Source organism: Haliaeetus leucocephalus, unplaced genomic scaffold (assembly GCF_000737465.1).
Source record: "Haliaeetus leucocephalus isolate CR32 unplaced genomic scaffold, Haliaeetus_leucocephalus-4.0 Scaffold897, whole genome shotgun sequence".
Taxonomy (NCBI): domain Eukaryota; kingdom Metazoa; phylum Chordata; class Aves; order Accipitriformes; family Accipitridae; genus Haliaeetus; species Haliaeetus leucocephalus.
The window spans coordinates 4,549,633-4,571,117 of NW_010973333.1; the positions used below are offsets into that span (position 1 = coordinate 4,549,633).

The window sequence follows — 21,485 nt, forward strand, 5'->3', positions numbered from 1 at the left end:
CTTGTTTAGACACTCATCTTCAGAAAGAAAATTTACAGAAGCTGAAGCCAAAGCACAAGTGGGAGCTGCCAGCCAGCAGTGAGCTTTAAGGAAGGTAAAGGCGGGAGTAGTATGGAAAGAAAGTGAGGGTCTGATGATGAGGATAATTTTGATCTAGTCCTTTGCATATATATTAAGAAAGGAACGAATTTCATCTGTTCAGTGGTTTTGAGTCCCTGTATGCCAGCACAAAAGTGTTGATTCAAGCTTATATAGAGAAACGCTCTTTAGCTCCTCCTGTGACAAGATGCTGTGTGAGGTCGAATGACTCCAGAAGGAGAAAGACCAAAGGAAGAAATGTCATTCTGGCAAAGAAGTTTTTACTACGACATCCCTCTTGAGCGGAGACTTAATAGTTTTCCTGGAGTAAAACCTGTAAAGGGCAGCCTTAATTTTTGCTTGGCTATTTGTGTGGATTTGAATTTTTTAGATACCATTAGCAGAATGTTTGGAGCGGAGACAATAGGTCGCTGCAGACAAATCACTGCTAGCAATCAGAAATTTTTATGAATGTCTAATCATTTTACCTTGACTGTGTCCACTCTTATGGAGGGAAGTCATTAGAATTAATAACAGGAAGGTAGAGCCAGAAATACCCACAGCCTGCACGCCAGAAAAGGAGTAATGATGTTTTGAACTGTCATACTTATCAATTCAGCTAGGTTTAACACATTCATGGTTAGGGCAGAACTATGCCGGTCATTCTTTTTGTGACATCACAAATGAAAAGCGTGTTTGGTTTTCTTCTGTGAAAAGGGACATTTCTATCAAAAGTTTTCATATCGGATATTTCTACAGCATTCCATCCCAAACAACTTAATTTTATATGTATTGTTATAATGTGGGCACTTGAGTCCCCTCAGTGATAACACTAGCAAATCCAGTATTGTGTTGCATACTAGATCAAAATTTAGCAGTATGAATCCACTTGAGTACTTGTCCATCACTGGGCATTGTACCATTCACCATCCTCTTTTTTTTAGTGGAGTTGATCCAGCCTGCTCCATACATAGAGTCATCCAGTTCTAAAATTAATTTTGTAGCTTTCTTCTTCCAACATTACACTCTCAACTAAAGCAAGTGCATTTGATTCTTCTGTCATTGACAATACAGGGAACTTGGAGTTAAAGCAATGAAGTTATTGGGTATAAAACATTGGTAAATGAAAAGAAAGTGAGATAAGGACTTTTTTTTTTTTTTTCATTTTTATGTACAGAGAAGTGATTCCTCCTTCTTTCTTCTAGCATTTTTTTTAAAATTACTATTTGTGTTGGCTGTCTTCTCTTTTTCTTTTTTTCTTTCTTTTTGAGTATGTCATTCCAGAACTACCTCTTTATCTCACTGGAGTGGCTATTTGTATTCACAGTAACCTCTGTTCTACAAAGAATGTCTTTTAAAGAATCTTTTATCACAAAGAAACAATTCTGCACAGTGAGAAAACATTGACACTTTCTCTATTTTTAACCCCTTTTCTTTAAATGTTTGTCTAAATGCTTAACAATGGGAAGGGCAAGGCTTGAATAACACAGAGAAGATATTGTGCCTCTTCAATTCAAGGACAGCGTGCACACATAAAGGCCCAAAACCCTAAATTTGAAAGTGGCTGAAGCAATGAGACATGATGAATTGATTTGGATAGTTCCAGACTTCTGGACTGCCTGTCCTGCCATCCCAGCGATTTTCCTGAGGACGTTATTTTTCAGCCTGCCCCACTTGACAGTGGGAACAAGACTCCTGGGAAGTTGCCATCCCCAAAGCTAGAAGAGGTGACAGAGATTCCCCCAGGCTCCAACACCTGTGTCAGGTCTTTTTTCACTAGTTCACCTAGTTAAATCACCCCTAGTACAAGAAGGCTTAATTAATTCACCAATTCAGAATGGGTCCTAAGACCTCATTCTGTCTTGGTAAAGTGTAGCTTCAGGAGTCTCCCAGTGTAATTTCTTCTGTTAGTCAAGCCTTTTTCTTTCAGAAATAACTCCACTCCTGTGAGCATCTAAATAGTGTGGTGCTGAGTGTGTCACATTTCCTCACAGCTAGACTGGTCAGAATGAAAACTCTCCTCTAGGATATCTGAAAAGAAACCTATTCATCACGGTGAAAAAAGACAGTGGAATCCAGCCCCAGCATTTGAAAACGCAGGGCAACACATTTAAGCCCCAAGGCTGTGCAAAAGGACTTCAGTGCCCGAATGCTTATCCAGAATCGCTAGACTTCAGGTTCCAGAGGAATGTTACAGTAAGCTGAGGCCCTTGTATGCAGTAAGTTCTGGGGATTTGGGGTAGATGATGAAAAAGCTGTTACTAAGAATGGTTTGCATTTTTTCTTCAAGTTGTGCAAGATATTAGGTCATGCAAGAGATCAAGTCATGGTGCATATTAGAAATCTACTAATAGCTATTTGTTTGGGACGATTTGGGCTTGCTGCTTGCTACTTGCGACAACGCAGAACAGCTCCAGAGGGACTTGTTGCCAAGTGTGTCACTCCATTCTAGACTCAAATCCTCTTCTTTCCCCTGCCAATTGCTCTTCTAGTTGTTTATGAACTTGATTTACTGATACCAGTGACTCAGTGTCAGAGCTGGGAAAAGAATTGGGACTGGACTTATTTAGTACCCTACTCTATCGTGTCCAAGCTGAATCTTCAAGGAAAAGGAAGGCATCGCTACCTGCTTGTTCTGTTGGAGAACATCTCAAACCGCTGTAAAGGCTCCCCAAAAAGCCCCCCAGGGAATCCAATAAGTTGGCTGAACTATCATACATGCCTAGTTTATAGGAAAACCTCCTGGTTTCACAGACTAAAGGTCATTTGCAATACGGGGAAAGCTGGGAAAAGGCTAACCTGAGACTAAGTGAATCTCGCCTGTGGAATCAGCTATTCTTTTAAATTATTTTCTTTTTTTTTTTTCCCTCCCCAAAATTCAGCCTTTAAACAGTGATTTTTCTGCAATGTGGATTTTGGAGTTTGAAAGAGACAAGAGGATTGCTGAAGTAAAGCTGGGAGATTGCTAAGAAAAAAAATAATAATGATGATTGGCAACTCAGTTAATACATTTGAAAGTCAAGGTGCAGCTACTGAAGCATTAGCTCAAGGGGAAAAAAAAAGGATTCAGCACTGGAGTCTAGAGGATATACGAAAATCTTCAGAACAATCAGGATTTATGGATGCTTCGTCTCCCACCTGCTGGCACCGGGAGTAAGGATCCACATGTAAAAGCCTCCAAAGTAATTTTAAGAATTAGTGAAGTGAAGCTGCATGTTGTAGAAAAGAGCTGAAGTTTGGTTTATGCCTAGAAGGCACCTGTAATTTTACTTTAAGGGGAGGTGGGTTAATCTCTTCCTTTTGCAGTTCTCGGTGACGTGCCATTAATTCTAGCAACTCCGACTTCAGCGAGAGACTGCAGCTGGCACCGCGGAACGGAAAGAAATGCACGGTGCCTGCAGAGGGATGCAAGAAGGATGGTCGCGTGATTAAGGCTTTTGACTGGGATCCCAGAGCTCTGGGCCAAATCCCAGCTCTGCTACATACCCCCTGCCTGGACTAGTCAATGAATTTCTGTTATCTCAGTTCCCTACTATCAAATGGAGGCAACGGTGCTGCTTTTCATTCAGCCGCTGCCTGTTCGGTCCACGGGGATGCTGAGCGCGTTGGTCGAGGGCTGTCTTGCCACTCCTTGGACCCCTGGACCGTTTCGCCACCTGCGATGAAGTAACGTAATAACGTCGCGGGGACTGCACGCAAATAGCAAATCGCAAGTTATGTAGAGCAAGCCCCGTTTGAGCACGTAAGATTGGTGCTGCTTTCCGAGTCAGGAACGACACCCTCTAAGGCAGGATTTTCAAACCTACCGAAAGTAGTGCCCACCTTAAACACTGAAGCTCTTTCTGGCTTCAACAGTAGCCCGGATCTTTAATGCTCTCCTGAACTGATCTGTCCTGTTTGCAGCATCAGCGAATTCACTTGCCGTAGGAGACAGGCTGAAGAGTGGGCAGTCCATCTCGCAGAAGAGCGTAAGTCCTTGTGAAAGTCAGCGTTTGAAAATCGCACCGGGGTGCACACAGCATAAAACAGGCTTTGTGACATTGTTCGTAAGTCTATCTTGAAAGTTGCAAGCCTGGCAAGTCTTCAAGGAAAGCCTGAAACAACACCAAAGTGATCTGTGTGGTGCTTATTCATCTTTTCTCTGCAATTCAATCCTCTTTTTGCCTTCTCTAAGGCTTGTGTGAATGCAGAGATGCACACGTGGAATGGAAACTGAGTTTTATAGCTGGATTAAACTGGTAGGGAAGCTTTATATAGCTTGTTACAACTTTGAATAGAAATTGCTGAGCCCCAGCTGTGTGGAGCTGAGCTTTGCTCTTCCTTTTCTTCCAACTGGCCCAGTGTGACGGCAGATCTCATGGCAGATCTTCTTCTTCTTCCTGATCCCAGGAATCACATATTTCTCCCTTCCTTTCGTGTAAGTCTAATCTTTTGGGGTTTATGGGAGATTTTATTTTAAACAAAAGTCTGATTTATTTTTCTGTCATTACCTCTCCATGCCATAGCTTTTCGCCATCAAATTTTGTGAAAGTGATACTGGTATTTAACAAGCCCATAATTTGCCCATTTTCCGTTTAAACACTTGCTGATAATGTAAAATAACAAAATGTATTTACTTTAGAAATTAATGGCCTAGAATTGCTTTTCTCCTCAAATAAATCAATACCATTTCAAAGCCACCAGCAGCTGGTGTCATAATCAGCCCTGCGGTAACAAACATATAAAGACATATGAAGAGGAAAATAAACGCTGCTAACAGAAGCTGCTAACCAGGTTTTATAAGCAATCTCGAAGAAAAGAACGTATTTAAAATCTGAAGCTCTGAATTATCACCGTCCTGACACGGTCCCCTCTCTGGCCGGAGGAGAGAGCTGAACAACCCTTTTAAGCAATGTGAGTGGAGTAGCTTCCCTTTGAATGGAAATGCTCTGGACACAGCAGACAATCAGCTTTGCTCCCTGAGACCATCAGGGATGATCACTAGAAAGCAGCACAAGATGATTACTCCCTCTACGCTGGGAAAAGTCTGCTCTAGCGTCTTTCACAGCGTGCCAGTTCAGAGCTGTTATCATCAGGCAGACTCCAATTTTGTGCCTTAAAATGCATTCCATTTTTTCCCACAGCTTTTACAAAAATAGGCTGAAATTCAGGAAGCGTCTAGGCAGGGGCCTGATTTTATGCCCCTGGTTTTAAGTCCATTTGGCTCTAATAATTCTTCTTGTGCGGCTGAATTTAGCTGAATTTAGCCTTGCTGAATCGGGGCTGAAGGTAGTTGCCAAGCCTGTCTTCCCTGGGGAATAAAGACAGCCTTGTCCTGTCCCAGGTACTGGGCCAGTTCCTCTGGATCGTGCACGGCCCGTCAGCTGGGGGATGAAGGGGCGTGCTGGTCCTGTGGACGCAGCAGTGAAGGGGTTAACCCAACTTTCAATTTTTAGAGGAAACGGACACTTCAAAGGCATTTTCCTAATATGGGGTTTAGGAGGATGTCCCGTTTACTACAAAACAAGTCTGTTGTGCTTTGATGCTTTTCAACTGCCAGAAATACTATTATCTAGATTACATTTTATCATGTTTTCTGGGTATTTCATACTGATAAGGTTTTATGCAGGATCATTACATATGAGAATAGATTTAATCCTGTTTTTAGTAAGCTTTAAGGACACTGAGGGATTATTTATGTAATAAGATGCAAAGTTGCTATGGAAAATGCTATAGCAACCTAACATCTTCACAAAACCAAGCAGCCACTTGTGACAGCAATCTAAATTTACATTTATTTTAGTGTCATTTTATTGACATTCTTAGTATCTCATTTTGACAGCATGTTAAAATATGTTTTGCGTTCATGCTAGAACAAAATTAACAGCATGTTGTTGAAATGAAGATGATGCTTATAATTTTTGAAGATAATTTTAGCATATTTCATTTTGTGTAAATAACATTAAAATAGTAGTGAAAAGAAGTTTGGGTGCATCCCCTCTATTTGTAATAGAGCAAACAATGCACATTCAAAGTAATATTTTACAAGTCAGTGAAAGCTCAACTGTTTTTATTTGCTTTATATCTGAATGAAAATATTTTTAAGAAAGAAATGATTTTGTTATTAGAATTTATTTCAAATCCTATATCTTTTATTATAACTTTCCCAGTTCAGGATACAGGCTATAATTTTTCATTAGGTTTCATAAAGCAGAACATCATTTGTGAATGTGTAGACTTGCAGTTTGATAGGGAGCTGCCCCGTTTAAATGCGACTTTTCTAAAACATAGGATAACAGTACACATTGCCCCTTAGGAGGTTAAATAAGAAGGAAAGAAAAAACAAACACAAAGTGACAAAACAGTCTGAACTCTGTCCTGTGCTCATTGCAGTTAATAATGAAACTCGCATTGACTTCAATGGGAGCAGAAGCAAGCTCTGTATATTGATTTTCTCCATCCCCCTCCATTAAGAATCCTGAAGTGCGGCTGTAACATTGTTGAAGTGGGATGTTGGCAGCAAAATCAATAAAAGACAATATTAGAACATATGCTGTTTTCAGCTTCCTCGCAATCTGATATAGCTGGTATTAGCATTCTTCTCCAAATTACACTTCATGCTTTCTATAAAGTGACCTTCCTTATAGTGCCCTCTCCAATAGAAAGCTTTTCTGCTCTTACTCTCATATTTAGCCGTCAAGAGAATGAGCCCTATTTATAACAGTGAAGATGGTTGATTCTGAACAGAGCGTAAAGAACAGATGCCTTCAAGAGTGGCTTCAGCCTAGACCCCATTGCTGACGTCCAGTGAAAGATCATTTCTACTATTGTTTAAACTAAGCTCTTGGCTTTAGGTTTTCTCAATTATGCTGCCCTTCATACCCTGTTGTTTTTAGAAACGCTTTTCACCCCAGCACATTAGAGAAGTTTGCAGATATTGCTTGAGGTGGAGATTTAGGTACCTTCTTATCCACTGTTAAATCCAAGAAACATCAGCCATTGCTAAGTTGTCAGAGGAGATAATGATCAGAAAGCAGAGTCTTTTCCAATGTCAGTGCAAGCTTCTAAACTCATAATTGCAGATTTGGGGAGCATCCTTATGTCATGAGACGTGCAAGACTGGCTGAAGTTTCCAAAGCATTAAAAGCTTCCTTTTCAAAGCGTGCAGCTTCTCATTCCTTGTGTGTCCAGCTGACTGGCAGTCTGTGATGTGGTTGCATGCCAGGAGTTAAAAACACACCCAGCAGAGCTGGAAGAGCTTGAAGCTGGATGGCCACAGAAACTCCCCAAACTACTACTAATTAGTGATGCTGCTTTACTTTGGTGAATGAATCCTCGATTCAGAGGAGTTTCACGACGTCCTGCTCTTAGGTTTTGGCTTAAAGGCCATCTCAAGAAAATAAGCTTCTTACTAACGACACGTATTCATAGTATAGCATTTCTGTGACCAATATATTGAAGGATTTGGTTCATAAAATTGAAAGCCAAGTGGATTCAAAGCTGCTTGGAGGTGAGTGACCTTCTTTTAGTCTTTGGTTTTAGATTCACGGCAGAGAGAAGAGAAAACAAAAAAAACAGTCCTCTAGGATGTGAGATGATAGACTGAAGAACTAGATACCATACCAAAACCATGCCATTTTATTCCACTTCACTAATTCCAGCATGTAACTCCTTGAACACCAGCGTACAGAACTCTAAAGGAGGAAAATTTTTCTTCTGTGTTAAAAGAAAGGCGGTTTGTTTTGTTGGGTTTTGTTTGTTTGGTTTTTTTTTTTAATTAGGTGGAAGTCTAATTGCCTTTTTTTTTTTGTCTTTCAATGGGCAAAATATTTTCAACCTTTTTGTTTATTTATTCAGCCCTCCACAAATTCAGTGCACTGCAAGTTTCATCAGGTGCAAGAACTGTGCCAAGCATGTCTTTACAGCACTTGTATCCAGTGATTGCTGAGCTGCTTCTACAACTGCCAAGTGCCCACCTCCCATGTCAACCAGGGATCTCTCTGAAGAGATTTGGGTGGTTGCTAGTCCACAACACCAGTTTCTTCATTGCTTCCTTGTCATGTGTCAGTCATAGACTGTCTTCCCTCTTAAATTTGTCTGAGCTCTGGAGACAAGTGAGCGCTTGGAACAGTCGAGGAAGAACATGATAAAAAGCAATAGCTCTCCCCATGTTGTTCTATTATCAGGTAGTCGTCTGTCTCGTCATGTTTTGTTGATGAGTTTTGAGATGCCGGTGCTGTTAGACCTCGATCCCACAAGCTGCTGCCTGCTGCTTGGAGTGTTTGCACTCACCTTCTGCTCAACACCCACAGATACAAAGTCCTAAGCAGTGGCTTACCCAGAAAGTCTGGTACAAAGAGTATTTCACAGTTATCTCTTCGAAGTTACACGCTTTTTGCAAATTTCAATAAATTGTCTGTTTCTGAAAGGACTGGAAGTACCACTAAGCTCTGTAGAACCTTGTCATCTGCAAGTTTGCAACACATTTTATTTTTCAGTAGCTGAGAAAATACCTACTAAACATGTTAAATTGTGGAGAAGCACAGTGGCCTCTATTTGCAGATACTGAACATGCTGGAGGCAGGAGGGAGGGGAGAAAAGGAGGTTTTGGCTTACAGATACAGCTCTTCTGGACACCCTTCCATTCACATAAGTGATAAATGGCTCAAGAAATGCTGTCTCTGAATGTGAGAGTCAAGAAATTACAGGCTTCATGTGATCATTTGCTTATGCCTTCTAAAGGGGTAAAAACATATTCCCATATTTAGGATCCATTTTTATCTAAGGTCAAAGTAACTGAGCAAGTATTTGAGTATTATGCACAAATTTAAAAGAAAAATTAGGTCAGCCCTCCAATCCAGTACAAGGTCAGATAGCTAGCTGGATAAAGGCTCTCCTGCAATTTAAAGTGCAATAGAATTTTGTACAAAAGTGGTTTATCCTCACATTTATAGAAAGCGCTTTACGTTTACGAACAAAATTTGCCTATCGTAAATCAGAACAATTCAAACCACCACAGTCACTTAAAATAATCAGAGCATCCCTTTCTTCCCTAATGAATGTGACAAATTGAGGGATTCACGTGCACACTGTCAAGTTTGTTTCCAAGTAGCAATGACAGTTTCTTCATATTTATAAGTCCTACAGTTGTTTTTTTTCCCCAAGTTGTTACGGTGCTGCTGGGCCTGAATGCAATTCCTAGTTCAAATGCCAACAGCAGCAATGCAGCCAGGCATCTTGTAAATGCCAGTGTTTATTATTTAAGTCTGAATAAAAATATAGCAGTTACTCTGAATCCTAAGAAGTAACCATCAGTAACCTACCTACACACAGGTTTACCTATATACAATAATGTTTGAATATCCTAAAAGTAATTTATGTGTCAATCACATGTACACACATACATACAATCCATTTATGCAATATACATAAGATTAACATGACATATATGAAACACTGAGCATTCATCAGCATCTCTTGCGCTATGCAGAATTCAAATGTCTGTACCCTCAGTTGCAAAGCACCATTAATACAAGCGGCATTTTTCCATTACTGATGTGGGAGAGGGTCATCAGTGCCACTTGGCATCTCCCCAGTAACCAGCACTTTTCTTACTTGAGTGAACATACTCCTTTGCCCTCAAGACTAAAATGTCCTCTGTTCACTTTTTGTGTTACAGGAATACAGTCATTTTTTTAATATCATTGATTAGAGGGAAAAGTCACTTCTTTGCTGGCCTCTTGAAAGCACAATCTCTGTAAAAGTGTTGTAGTAGTTCTGTTTCTCAATTAGGAAAAAAAGCAGAACCTCTAAAAGAGACTGAGTACTTGATTAATTATATTTAACTGAGGCAGCAGTTATTGGCAAATATAAAGTAGCTGAAAAATTCCCCTCATCACAAACCAAATACTGTAATAAGCAGTGAAAAGGAGTGATTTTTACTGCATTTTGAAAATATCTGAGAACTGATCAAATTTACACCCCTACATTTTCTTATGATGGCTTGCTTCCTACGCCCCTAGTTCCAGAGGAGAACCAAGCAAGAAAGGCAACGCAACAACCAACCCAACTCACCGTCCACCCATCCCAGTTGTCTGTGCAGAGCCAACTCTTCCCTCTCCTGTCTTCCCTTACGCATATGCCAAGTCAGTTGGGCTTGGTACATATCAAGGGTAGCAGTAGAAGGACTGCAACCCAAAAAGGAGAGGAAATATAGGGCCTTTGCTTTAAGGAGGTGACCTGGAGAAATGGGTCTCAACGGGGCAGATTAACTAGCAACTGTCAAAATATCATTTATGAGCTATGTAGATTCCTGTTCTCCAAAGAGATGCTGTCAAGTAAAATAGACCTAAAATGTGACAGGCTTTGATGCTATTGTAACAAGGTGGTCTCTTCCAAATTCTAAATATGCATTTCAGTAATGTGATGTGACATCTTTGTAGGAAAAGTCCAAATCACTTAATGCTGCAAGTTACCTGGGACAGAACTGGGTAAGAAGGGACTGGAGAAGGTACTGCAAAATAAGTGTGAGGGAAGACAGAAACATCTGGAAGTGTCAGGCAAGTGGCAATTATAAATAAGCAAAGAGACGGACTCATGTATTTGGAAGTGAACTGAACAGAACCAGTACAGAGGGAAAAGAGAGGAAGGTACCAAGAGGGGGCTGGAAAGATTGGCTTAAAATGGGAGATTAGACAGATGTTCTGTCTTTTGAGCCCTTTAAAGTTGTTTCACTGTTCAAGTGGGGTTTTTACAGCCATGAGGTCTAGATCAATGATCCCAAACTGAGCTCCTGAGCCAATGATGACATGTAAGACTGTGGTAAGTATTTTGCATCTTATTCCTAGGACTGGCTAAAACAGTGAGATCAAATTGCCCTGTTAGTATTTTGAATGAAAAGTCAGAGATTGTGAGAGCAGGGTGAAGTACAGAGAGCCGGTACTGATCCACAGTCTAGAAAGTTTGGAAGCTACTAGTCCAGAAACTTAAAGTGGAGGTTTTCAGTTAATGATCTCTCTAGGGCTTTAAATAAAATGTCAGGTATCGTGAGACTCATCATAACACCACAGGAGTTGGCAGCACTGGTCTGTGGGGCTTTCTTAGTCCACTGCAGAGCCAGCATTTGCGTGCTGCTTTTTGTTATGAGGCCCAGCTGGACTGTAATCTGTCCTCCCATTCCCTACACCTTCTTTGCTATTTGCAGAGAGATATGCTTCATTACACAAGAAATAATAAGCCTTCATAAATTACTGGTGAGCCACATGTGTAGTAAACCTGGGAAAGAACAGTGCTATTGCTGAAGTCTGTTAAGCAGGAAGAAGTTTTGTAAACTGAGAAAATGTCTCTTCAGAGAAATGCTTTGGTTTCTCAAATGTTACATCTGTCTGTACTGGATGGGATGGATAAAATTGCAGTTAAATGATGGTGCAACTTTTCTTCTTTTTTTTCTTTCTTTTTTTTTTTTTTTGTTTTTCCTTCTTTTTTTTTTTGGCAGCATCCTTCCATTTACTAATTGTTCGCCAGCAAGTTTTATGTGAATAGGAAGCCTGAAAATAATTCTCATGAGTATTCAATTTGAACATCTGGTATCATCATGAATGTAACTGGTATAATGAGCTTCTCTGCATTGAACATAGGCTGCATGGTGAGGAAAGGACTTTGAAGCAACTGCACCTGAATAAAGCAGGTTTTGTAAAAGAGTAAAACACCCTCCCAGTGTGCGGGCCCTAACTCCCACTAACATTAATGACAATAACCCCTCCTCATACGGGATAATTAGTGCCCTTAGAGTGTAAATTTGCAGGTACTGAGACATTCAAATGAAGTGTGCCTAACATTAGAAAAAAATGTGGAAATTGCTTCATTGTTTGGTTACATTATGTCTGAAGGGGGAAAGAAAAAACTGTTCATGGCTAGGTTAGCTTCTAATTGCCCCAAATGATTTATTTTTATACCATTCTAATTCTGTTTTCAGAGTTTATTCAGGCTAGTTAGCTAGCTGCTTTCAAGCTTTAACCAAAGGATTTTTTTTTAAAAGCCAAGTGACATAGTCTATTTTTGTGGAAACATGGGAGAACAATGGAAGAGGCATTTGTTAAAGAATGCAGTATAGGAATAATGGTGCTTTTATCTGCTAATATCAGACATATTTCTATGCACCCGTCATTGACATCCGAGTACTATTTATGCTGGAGATTGGGTATTTAGTAACTGTCCGTAAAGAAAAGAAAGTGTCCTCTAGGAACCCAAGGCAATGGATCAAAGCCCCTTTAGATATCGGAGAACTCAGGAGCCCGACATGGTTGTAAAATGGGCTGAGAAGATGCCTCAAAGCGACCAAGGTGTACCTTAGTCAGAGAGTTGCTTTCCCAAATGCCTTTGAACTGTGCGCAGAGCATGTGTAACTAAAACTTGTTCTCAGAGCTCAGTTTTTATGGTAGGGTTTACAAAAGTCAGGTGTGAGACAAGTGGACCTATACCTGGGCAGTTATGGATAATAATGGCCCCAACTCATTCTGCCAGGAGCTGACAGCAAGTGGAGAATACAGAGAGAGGGTCAGCTTTGACAGTTCACGGTGGAGGCATAGCTTAATGCTTCTCTAGTTGCTCGGTGTGTGTCCCCACCGCAGAGACCATCCAACTTTCCGTCTGCCATGAGGGCCGTGCCCTCCATCCCACCACCTCGCGGACCTCCTGCAAACGCGACCTTCCCACCCACCTCAAGGTGTGGGTCACCCACTGGCATCGCCTCACACCCCCCCTGCCACTGCCTCATCACCATTCCATCCTCAGACTGCGGCAAAATATTTAGTTTCCTGTGGGCTGGAGCACTAAGTAGAGCCTTATAGGGTAAAAATGAATGAGGGTCCAGTGGTCCCGTCTAGTCTATGAAACAGAATTTTTTTTCCTTCAAGGAAGCCCCAATCTCAGCGTCACCCTTTCCTTACACACGGCAGCACGCACACACCGGTGTATCCTCTCACAGTTTCACATTCCACATGAAACCAGGCCCATTACTCACTTTTGAACTCTTCCTCCTTATACCCAGTAACTGATCAAAATACCACCATCTTTCTTGTGCCACCACCAGTCGTCCTACCACGCTTCCTTTTCTCTTCCTTCACGTACTGAACTCAGGTCCAAAATTTTCTTTTGTTCCACCTAGCTCTTCCTAAAATCTGACCTCTGCCTTTATTCTGTCAAATTTCATACCCAAACCGTGTACCCTTGTGTGTGACTTCCAGCAGTTCCTTTTCTTTGGCCCTCACTTGAACCCTTTCTCAAGATAACACACAACATATCTCCTAAGACCATCCATGCTATACTTCTGCTAAGACCATCTTCCTTACAATGACAAATGCCATTATTGTATAACTTACCCTGTTTTCTACACCATCAAGACATGGCTCATGCCCTTCCAGATCCTCCAGAAAGATTTTTTCCGTGCTGGTTTTCCTCTGGTTGTGCTGCTTCACAGTTCACCTATTTGAAAAACAAGCAAGCTAGCTGGAGGCCAGGGATAACTTTTATTGTTTGTATTTATAGTTGTGAACTTTGTGCCCTTATTTCTCTCCTCTCACATTTGTTCAGTCCCTCAAGCTGAAAACTCTCTGAAGTTGCAAGATGGCTTTTTTTGACATTGTAAATGCTCTGCAATGGGAGTGATGCAAAAAATTACCATAATAACAGCCATCATTTTGACAGTTTTTGATGCTTTTCTTGTTGCTGTTATCAAAAGGAGCATTATATCATTTAAAACCTTATTTTCAACTCAGGAAATTAGGATAATGTCATTAGTAGAACTCAGATGGCAAGGAAGGTTTGGGAATATGCTCTTCTTCTGTTTTCACCCACGTCACTGTATCAATACATTGGCTAAAGTTCCAAAACCCTGAGAAATTCCGCTGAAGAGATTAGACCAAAAGTCTGAAGATAGACAAATAAGCACAGAAGTTTTCAGTTTTATGATCTATTTCTATACAAGTATAGAAGAATCTATAGAAAAAAGGTCTATAGAAAAAAAATCTATAGAAGTTCTGCTAGGAGGACCTAAGGGAAGTCTGTGCTCTTGAATTTACAAGAGGGGTTTCTGTTGTTGTTGTTAGTGTTTGCTCATTTGTTTTTCAGATACTACTTTCACATTGCCTCAGACTCTTGAGATAACCTACTGCCCTATGCATTTCAACCCAGAATGTCCCCAGTAAGCGAATTAGCAGTCTGCCATTAGTGTTAACTGTAAAGTTATTAGGGTATCATCTAATGAGAAATGTATAGCGCAGGTGTGCATTAGTAGAACTGGTAGAAAATATTGAATTCTCCCTAATTTCCTCAATAGATAGATACATTCAGAGATGTGGGGTGTTCACTTTATTTCCTGGTCACTATGACATGATGTGAGTCATAAAATACTACAATTACCCTGTACCACCTGTGAAGACTTCCTCTATGTTGGCTCCAGTGGGCATTATTATGTATTAGGTTAAATATAGTCACAGAGTACCAGCTAAAAGGGAAAGGTACAGATCAGTACTACTCATAAAGAAAGCACTCTCCTAACTATCTGAGACAGATGCCCTAGAAAAATGAAGGTAATTGTTTGTTTCTTCTGAGACATCAGTCAATGGGTATGTCCTTAGACTTCAGTGGATTTCTGATTAGCCAGTCACTTCTTGTTTTAAAAAAGAGGATCTTTTTGATTTGGGTCTAGCCTGGGTCATCTTGCCACTGAGGCTGTTGCCAAACTGTATATAGCACTTCTGCCTCAGCACAGGAAAACCACACTAACCTCTTAGATGTCCTCAAAATATCTCTGTGAAGGTTTCCCCCACTAAATGTATGTCTAATCGTCCCCCAGCTGCTTCTCGGAGACTGGCAGGTATCATTTTGCATCCCTCAGTGAAAATGCTGTAAAACATATATTGAGCTGGTTTCCAGCTGTGTTTGTTTAGGTAGGAATATTTTCTTCTGCTTGCAGCACGGGCAGTTATTTGGGATTCTTGTCAGAGTTTTCTTTTAGCTTCCTTGTATATAGTTCTTCTGTAAATGCTTTCAGCGTTCACTGTCTTTCTACCCTAAGATGCTTTTTAGCATGTCTCAGAGAGGGATTTTGTAGATGAGTATCTGAACTACCAAACTTAAAATGGCTTGACAAGTAGCATTGAGATGAGCTGAGTAAACTTTATTTTTTAACTAAAACTACATTCATCACCTTTGTCAATGAAGTCATAGCAAAAATTTCTGTAAAAATTTGAAAAATATTTACTTTTTAAAATGTCGATTCCCTTTTCCTCCAAAATTCTCCTTTAATTTTAATTTAGTATTCAGTGAAGTACTTTTCTTTATATAATATGTAATAAATTACTTATTATTATATATAGTTTTTATAAATGAAATATAATTAAAAATAAATTATAATTAGTTTATATATAATAGATACTTTGTTTGGAATCAAAAGAGACATTGGTCTGAATCCAGAATTATTTTAATTTTAGTGCACTAAAATATAAATATCTTAAAATTATAGTTAGGTCAACACAAAGAATGTTTCTGATTTTGTTTACAACAGTTACCCAGTGCTGAATGAGCTGGAGCCCCTGGGGCCCACCAGCTGCCTGCCTTTGACTTATTCTCCTTTTCTGCTAACCACTCTGTCCACACGTTAGGAACTGACTACATGTAGCTTTAAATTAAATAGCAAAGGAACTACATGTATTTAATGTCATATCATTTGTGAACTCTTATCTGGAATTAATTCATTTAAAAGCTTGTGACAATTTAGTATTCTGTTACACTGCTGCTATCTATATGTGTTGAATTTTTCTTATTTAAGGACATATTTCTACCTTGGAGTCTGTCTTTAATCGCTTACTGTGAATGGCTAGGTAGATCACCAGAGTGTATAATAATGTTGATAAAAAATTGTACACCTCTGGGAATCCTGCCTAATATCACAAACTTATCTCTGCTGTATTCTTAATCTCTCACTTTGGGTTTTTTGAGGTATTTCCATTTTGTCTTAAAATAGTTTGTAACCTCTTCCAAACACAGCCTTTGTTTTCCGGTGTCTGCACTCTAGAATAAGAGGGCATCTGTCCTTGGATGAGACTTCTTGGTAGTACTGCAATGTCATTATTGTCATATAGGTTTTAATATGGTATACTAAATAGAAATTTAAAATAGTGAAATAAAATAATGGCAGGGTGCACCTCTGATATTTTTAGCAGTAAAAAAGCTGTATTGTATTTCTACAGGAAGAACGGGCGGTTACCTTCACCGCTCATACATTCTGTGACTTGTTCCATTTGGATGAGTTATTTTTCAAACGCCAATAGGTTCGTCACCTACGGGTTACTTACCTTTGCAATGTGTCGTAGCCCTTCCCATTGCCCCTAATTTGCTGCCCCTGTAGCAGACTTCTCGTGCTGTCCCTTGCCCCAGTAGCCTGAACTCACATAGGACGACAAAAAGGAGAAGGAGTTCTCCAACCGGGCTGTAGCGTGACCCAGAAAAGTAGACAACGGCAGCTTTTCCAGGTAGGGCAGCCTGAACCTCATCTGAATCTCGGTCCTAACCCACATTTCAGTGAAATGAAACAAGTACGTTGGCCTTACGCCCTCCGCTTACACAGCAGCTCTCAGAAGTTTTTTAAGAGCTGGGTTAGGTGATGGACAGCAGATGAATTACTGCTGCCAAGCCACTGTAAAAACCTGAGTATGCCCGTGATGGCCTCCTTTCATGCTGCCAGAGGGCAGAAGGGTAGGCAGTTTCTGGCTGGATTTGAGTATTACTTTTAAAAAAAAACCTTTAAGTTGTGGGAGAGTCTAATTGATAGGAGAAAGAGAGCACAAATGACAGAGAGGGGTTTTTTACCAAGGCCTGTAGTGACAGGGCAAGGGGTAGTGGTTTTAAACTGAAAGAAGGTAGGTTTAGATTGGATGTGAGGAAGAAATTCTTTACGATGAGGATGGTGAGGAACTGGGACAGGTTGTCCAGAGAAGTTGTGGCTGCCCCATCCCTGGCAGCGTTCAAGGGCAGGTCGGATGGAGCTCTGAGCAACCTGGTCTGGTGAAAGATGTCCCTGCCCATGGCAGCGGGGTTGGAATGAGATGATCTTTAGAGGTCCCTTCCAACCCAAACTATTTAATTTTGACTTGAGTTTTTGTTAGATTGAGGTTTTTATTTGCTTGGCCTCTTTTTTCTTTTTTTTTTTCCCCTCTTTCTTTTATTGTAGCTTTTTGGCCCTTACAAAAAAAAAAAAAAAGGATTTCATCCTCTTATTTGCCCATTGGACTCATCATTGCGATTTCTTGAGGGTAAATTTTGTCATGGAAGGATGATTACATGCTTTTCAGAACAATTTAATTTGATGTAACAATACTGTAACTGTTGCTAAATCTTCCAGAGAGATTCTGTAGAATATCCAAATTAAGTGCAATAACCAATCCATGTCTGTGTTTGAATAGTAGCTAACTGTACTTTGTTTTGGATAATGCATTTGTACTGTTTTAAAATTAGTAAAAATTATCTAAGAAAAGGTAGATTTGTCCTACCAAAGATAAAACATTTTTATCGGTAATGAAATATTGTGACTTTCTATCTAAGTGCTGATATAATTTCACAAATGTTTTGAATCATGTTATCATGGGGAACAGGGGACTCTTTATCTGTGGAAGGTCTAGTCAGGAGACGCCTAACATTAATGGAGTTAATATACAATTTCCTATAATTTGCAGTTTAACCATATTGCTGTTGTAGGTGGGCAAGAAAGAATGCTGTGATACCAAGCCTGAAATGATTTAATCAGGAATGTAAATCAGTTATGTGCTTCAGTTACCAAATGTTGATAGAATTGGCTATGGTAGACCGTTGTTTTTTAATTACAGCTGGTCTGTAATGTTGTTGTGTTACCAGGTTCCAAGAAGGAAAATTGTATAGTATGGCAGTTTGCTATGCCAAATGACCACTGCTACTGCCAAGTATAAATACTACTAGGAGTGGTTCTTCTACAGGATGATAACCACATCCCTAAAGTAATGAATGCCACACTTCCCTATATGTATTTATGTTTGGATAATTTATTTAAATAATGTTCCTAGTACATGCTTTATAGCCTTCTGCCTTTTGCTATACAAATTTTAGCTTATATTGCAGACTGTGCAAGTCATTTGGCAAATGTAATTTCCATCCCTGCATACTAATCGATTTCTTCACAAACACCTGCTATCAGTTATGATAATAAAAATGCCATTCTAAATTGAAAAGGGGCCAAATGGAGCTTCCTAAGGAAATGACTTAAGTGTCTTTCAATGTCTTTAATGTAGTAATGTTCTTGTAGTGCCAACACTTTTTTTGAGCATTTGCATTTTATATAATTTTACTCTATTACATCATTTTTCCGTCTAAATGGTTCCTCATAACCATTGCTACGAAGTAGTTCATAGTGAGATTGGAGAGGAATTTCTGTGTTTCCTCTCTCATGGGACTAAATCCAGCAACTTTATGTAGTCAAAATTCCTTAGCACAGATCTGACTGGAACATCTGGCCACTACACTAGTATAAATAATAAACGGCTGTATTGGTTCGTATAACATCACTGGGAAAATGTTGTAAAGTTGGTGGGTGCTTTGCCCTTGGACTGCATGCCAGTTTCTTCCTAAAATATAAGCCTAAATTTAGCAGCCAGATTGCAAGTAGTGTTTGAATTATCCAGGGTCGCTTTATGGCTCCCTCCATCCCAGGAAATAACTTCCCAGCAACGGTCTTTGCCAGAACCTAATCATTTTCAGCTCTGCTGGGTCTTGTCTCAGCTCCGGAATGTCTCACTGGCTTTCAGCTGTATTGTCATCTCCCCTGACAATGTCCTCTGCGTTATTTGTAAGGAAACAATCCATTTTACTGATTTCTTCACGTTTTCATTTTCTCTCAGCTCTAGCCGCCCAAGCATATGCGCTCAAGGAAGAGAACGATAGTCTTCGATGGCAGCTGGATGCTTATAGGAATGAAGTGGAGCTCCTGAAACAGGAGAAAGGACAACTCTTCCGAACAGAAGAAAGCCTTACAAAGGACCAGCAGCTGCAGTTCCTACAGCAGACAATGCAAGGCATGCAGCAGGTATTGCTAAGGAAGAAAAGAACAGGTCTTCTTTTTTAGGAAAGTGGTACCGTGGGGCTGTGCTGTACTTAAGACTATTAGTCATGAAGGTCCTGATTTCTTTTCAGAGTCAAAATTTTACGGATTTTAGATGGGGGAAAGGGGAGGAGAAATTGGGGACATATTTAGGGATAGTTATTTTAGGAATTCATCAACTGTAAACCCATTGATCATTCAAGAAAACTCCTTATGCATGTTCTAGTTAGGAGCAAATTACTTCAGTACATCCCCGATTGCTCTCCCGACTTAATCCAATTGGCTCTAATTCCACACAAAAGTTCAAGAAAGTTTATCTAGTGTAGCATAGCCAATGTTCTGTGGTGTCTTCATTTGCATTCATCTGCATCTTCAGATGCATCTCTGCTTCTCAGCTTTGTCTTTTTCTGCTCATGTCTGAGGATGACTGAGACATCTCCAGCTCGTCCAGACTACCCTCCTGCTAACTTGAAAGTGCATAGCAACATCAATGCTATCTCCTGAGCTTTTATCATTTATGCTGACCCACGGGTGTAACCTTTTCACTCAGGCATTTTTTTAAAGAAGTCGTTTAGTGCAGCAGCAAAGCTTTTTCTTTGACACCAGTCAGCAAGAAACCGCAATGTGTCCCTGCAGGGGTGGGTCAGTTTATCTCAAGCGTTCTCCTTTATTTGTTGATGTGGTCCTGACATTGTGCTGGGCAAGTCTTGGCAAGCGCACCCAGACTGCTCCCGCTGCTTCATCCGACACGTCACTAACACGTAAGCACCCCTCCTTCAACACGCATGTGTATAACATCGTTCCTGCCCAGGCACTTGTATTCAGCTGATACGAGACAGAGCGCAAGGGCAGTGTCTCACCATGACGCTGGATTGGGGTCCCACCTAGAACGGAGCTTCTCGAGATGGCACTGCAGAGGTTAATTTTGCCTCCTTCATCTGTGCCCTGAAGCAACGCGGGCACCCCTCTATCGGTCCCGGTTATTAGATTCCAGAAGGGGACAAGTTGCACCCACTTCCCGATTGCAGTAACCTGCTTTTTTATGACAAAACCCAGGAGACATTAATTTACATGTGAGCTGCCTAGTTGGGTTAGGAATTGCATGGCTATCACGGTACCCGTCGAATCCAACAAGCCTGCAAATCCCACCAAACGCCAAATAACAGAGCACAAGACAAGCCTACACGTGTGTTTATATAGCCCCTTTAAGCCTGCAAAGTTTTACAAAATTAGGGTGATTTATGGTACAGTGGAATACTTCTGAACAAAATATTTGAAAAATCAAAAATCAGTCATCGATAATGCAGGCATAAAATCTTTCCCGAACTTAGGGATGAAGTCATTAATCAGAAATACTTGAGGTTTCAGTATACTTTAGATATGCTTGAGGTCTATTCACAATCTTATCCTTATATAAATGGATACTTAAATATCACTGGCTTCATTAAATTTAACTGCATATATAAATATTGTGCTAAATTTCAGCCTGGTGCTAATTCTCCATTAAAATTAGTGAAAAGTGGGCACAAAATACTACTAAATCAAAACGCTAGAGCCCTAATGCTCATTTTGCATTATTATAATTTCCTACCTGGGGTCTGGATGAAGGATAATCAAGTCTGTAGAATATAAATAGATTTCTATTGAACTTCAAGCAAATGTTAATAAAGCAAGTCAATAACAGAGAGTGACTTACTTATCTCTGTTCAGCTAGCAATGGACATTGTAGTCCCTATTCCTCTGAGAGTTTCCATGTTCATGACAATTTTGCTGTGAGGTTCTGAATTTTTCTAGTTTGCCATCTCGGGGTCAGACCTACTAACTCCCAATGGGATATAATTAGAGATGGCCCAAGGAGCTGGAGAAGACATTGCAGATAATCCAGTCTGACAATATGCTGAGGAAGGCAACAACACAGAAGCACGGGAGGTAGAGTTCAGAATATTTGGTGGGAAATTATCAGTCAATTAAGCAGCTGAATGATGGCTTTGGATTTCAATGATTAGCCTTAGTCATGGCATCCCATAACCTTTGTGCTTTTTGTGCAGTTCATGCATGAATATTTAGAAATAAACCTTTGATTTAGGTAGAGTCTGTTTTATCTCAGCTTGGTTTTGTAAATGTTGAGAGATGACAACCTTAGCTGAAATCCATCGGTATAGCAGGTGCTCAGCATCTATGGAAATCAGTCTCTCTATGAAATATTAAACATATAGCCAGGACTTGAGTAGTAATAATTTAACAAGAAGACCTGTATTCCCTTTTATCCTTTTGTATATATTAAAATTAATTTCAGACAAGG

The 21,485-nt window shown here is 40.1% G+C and overlaps 1 protein-coding gene across 1 annotated transcript in view; it reads left to right on the plus strand.

Annotated features, from left to right (window-relative positions):
- The window catches only part of ENOX1 (ecto-NOX disulfide-thiol exchanger 1), a 153,215-nt gene that overhangs the window by 90,651 nt on the left and 41,079 nt on the right, over window positions 1–21,485 (plus strand). Inside the window, exon 10 of the mRNA XM_010583421.1 lies at window positions 18,984–19,168. Coding sequence (XP_010581723.1) covers window positions 18,984–19,168 — 185 coding nt within the window. The remainder of the gene's footprint in view (window positions 1–18,983; window positions 19,169–21,485) is intronic.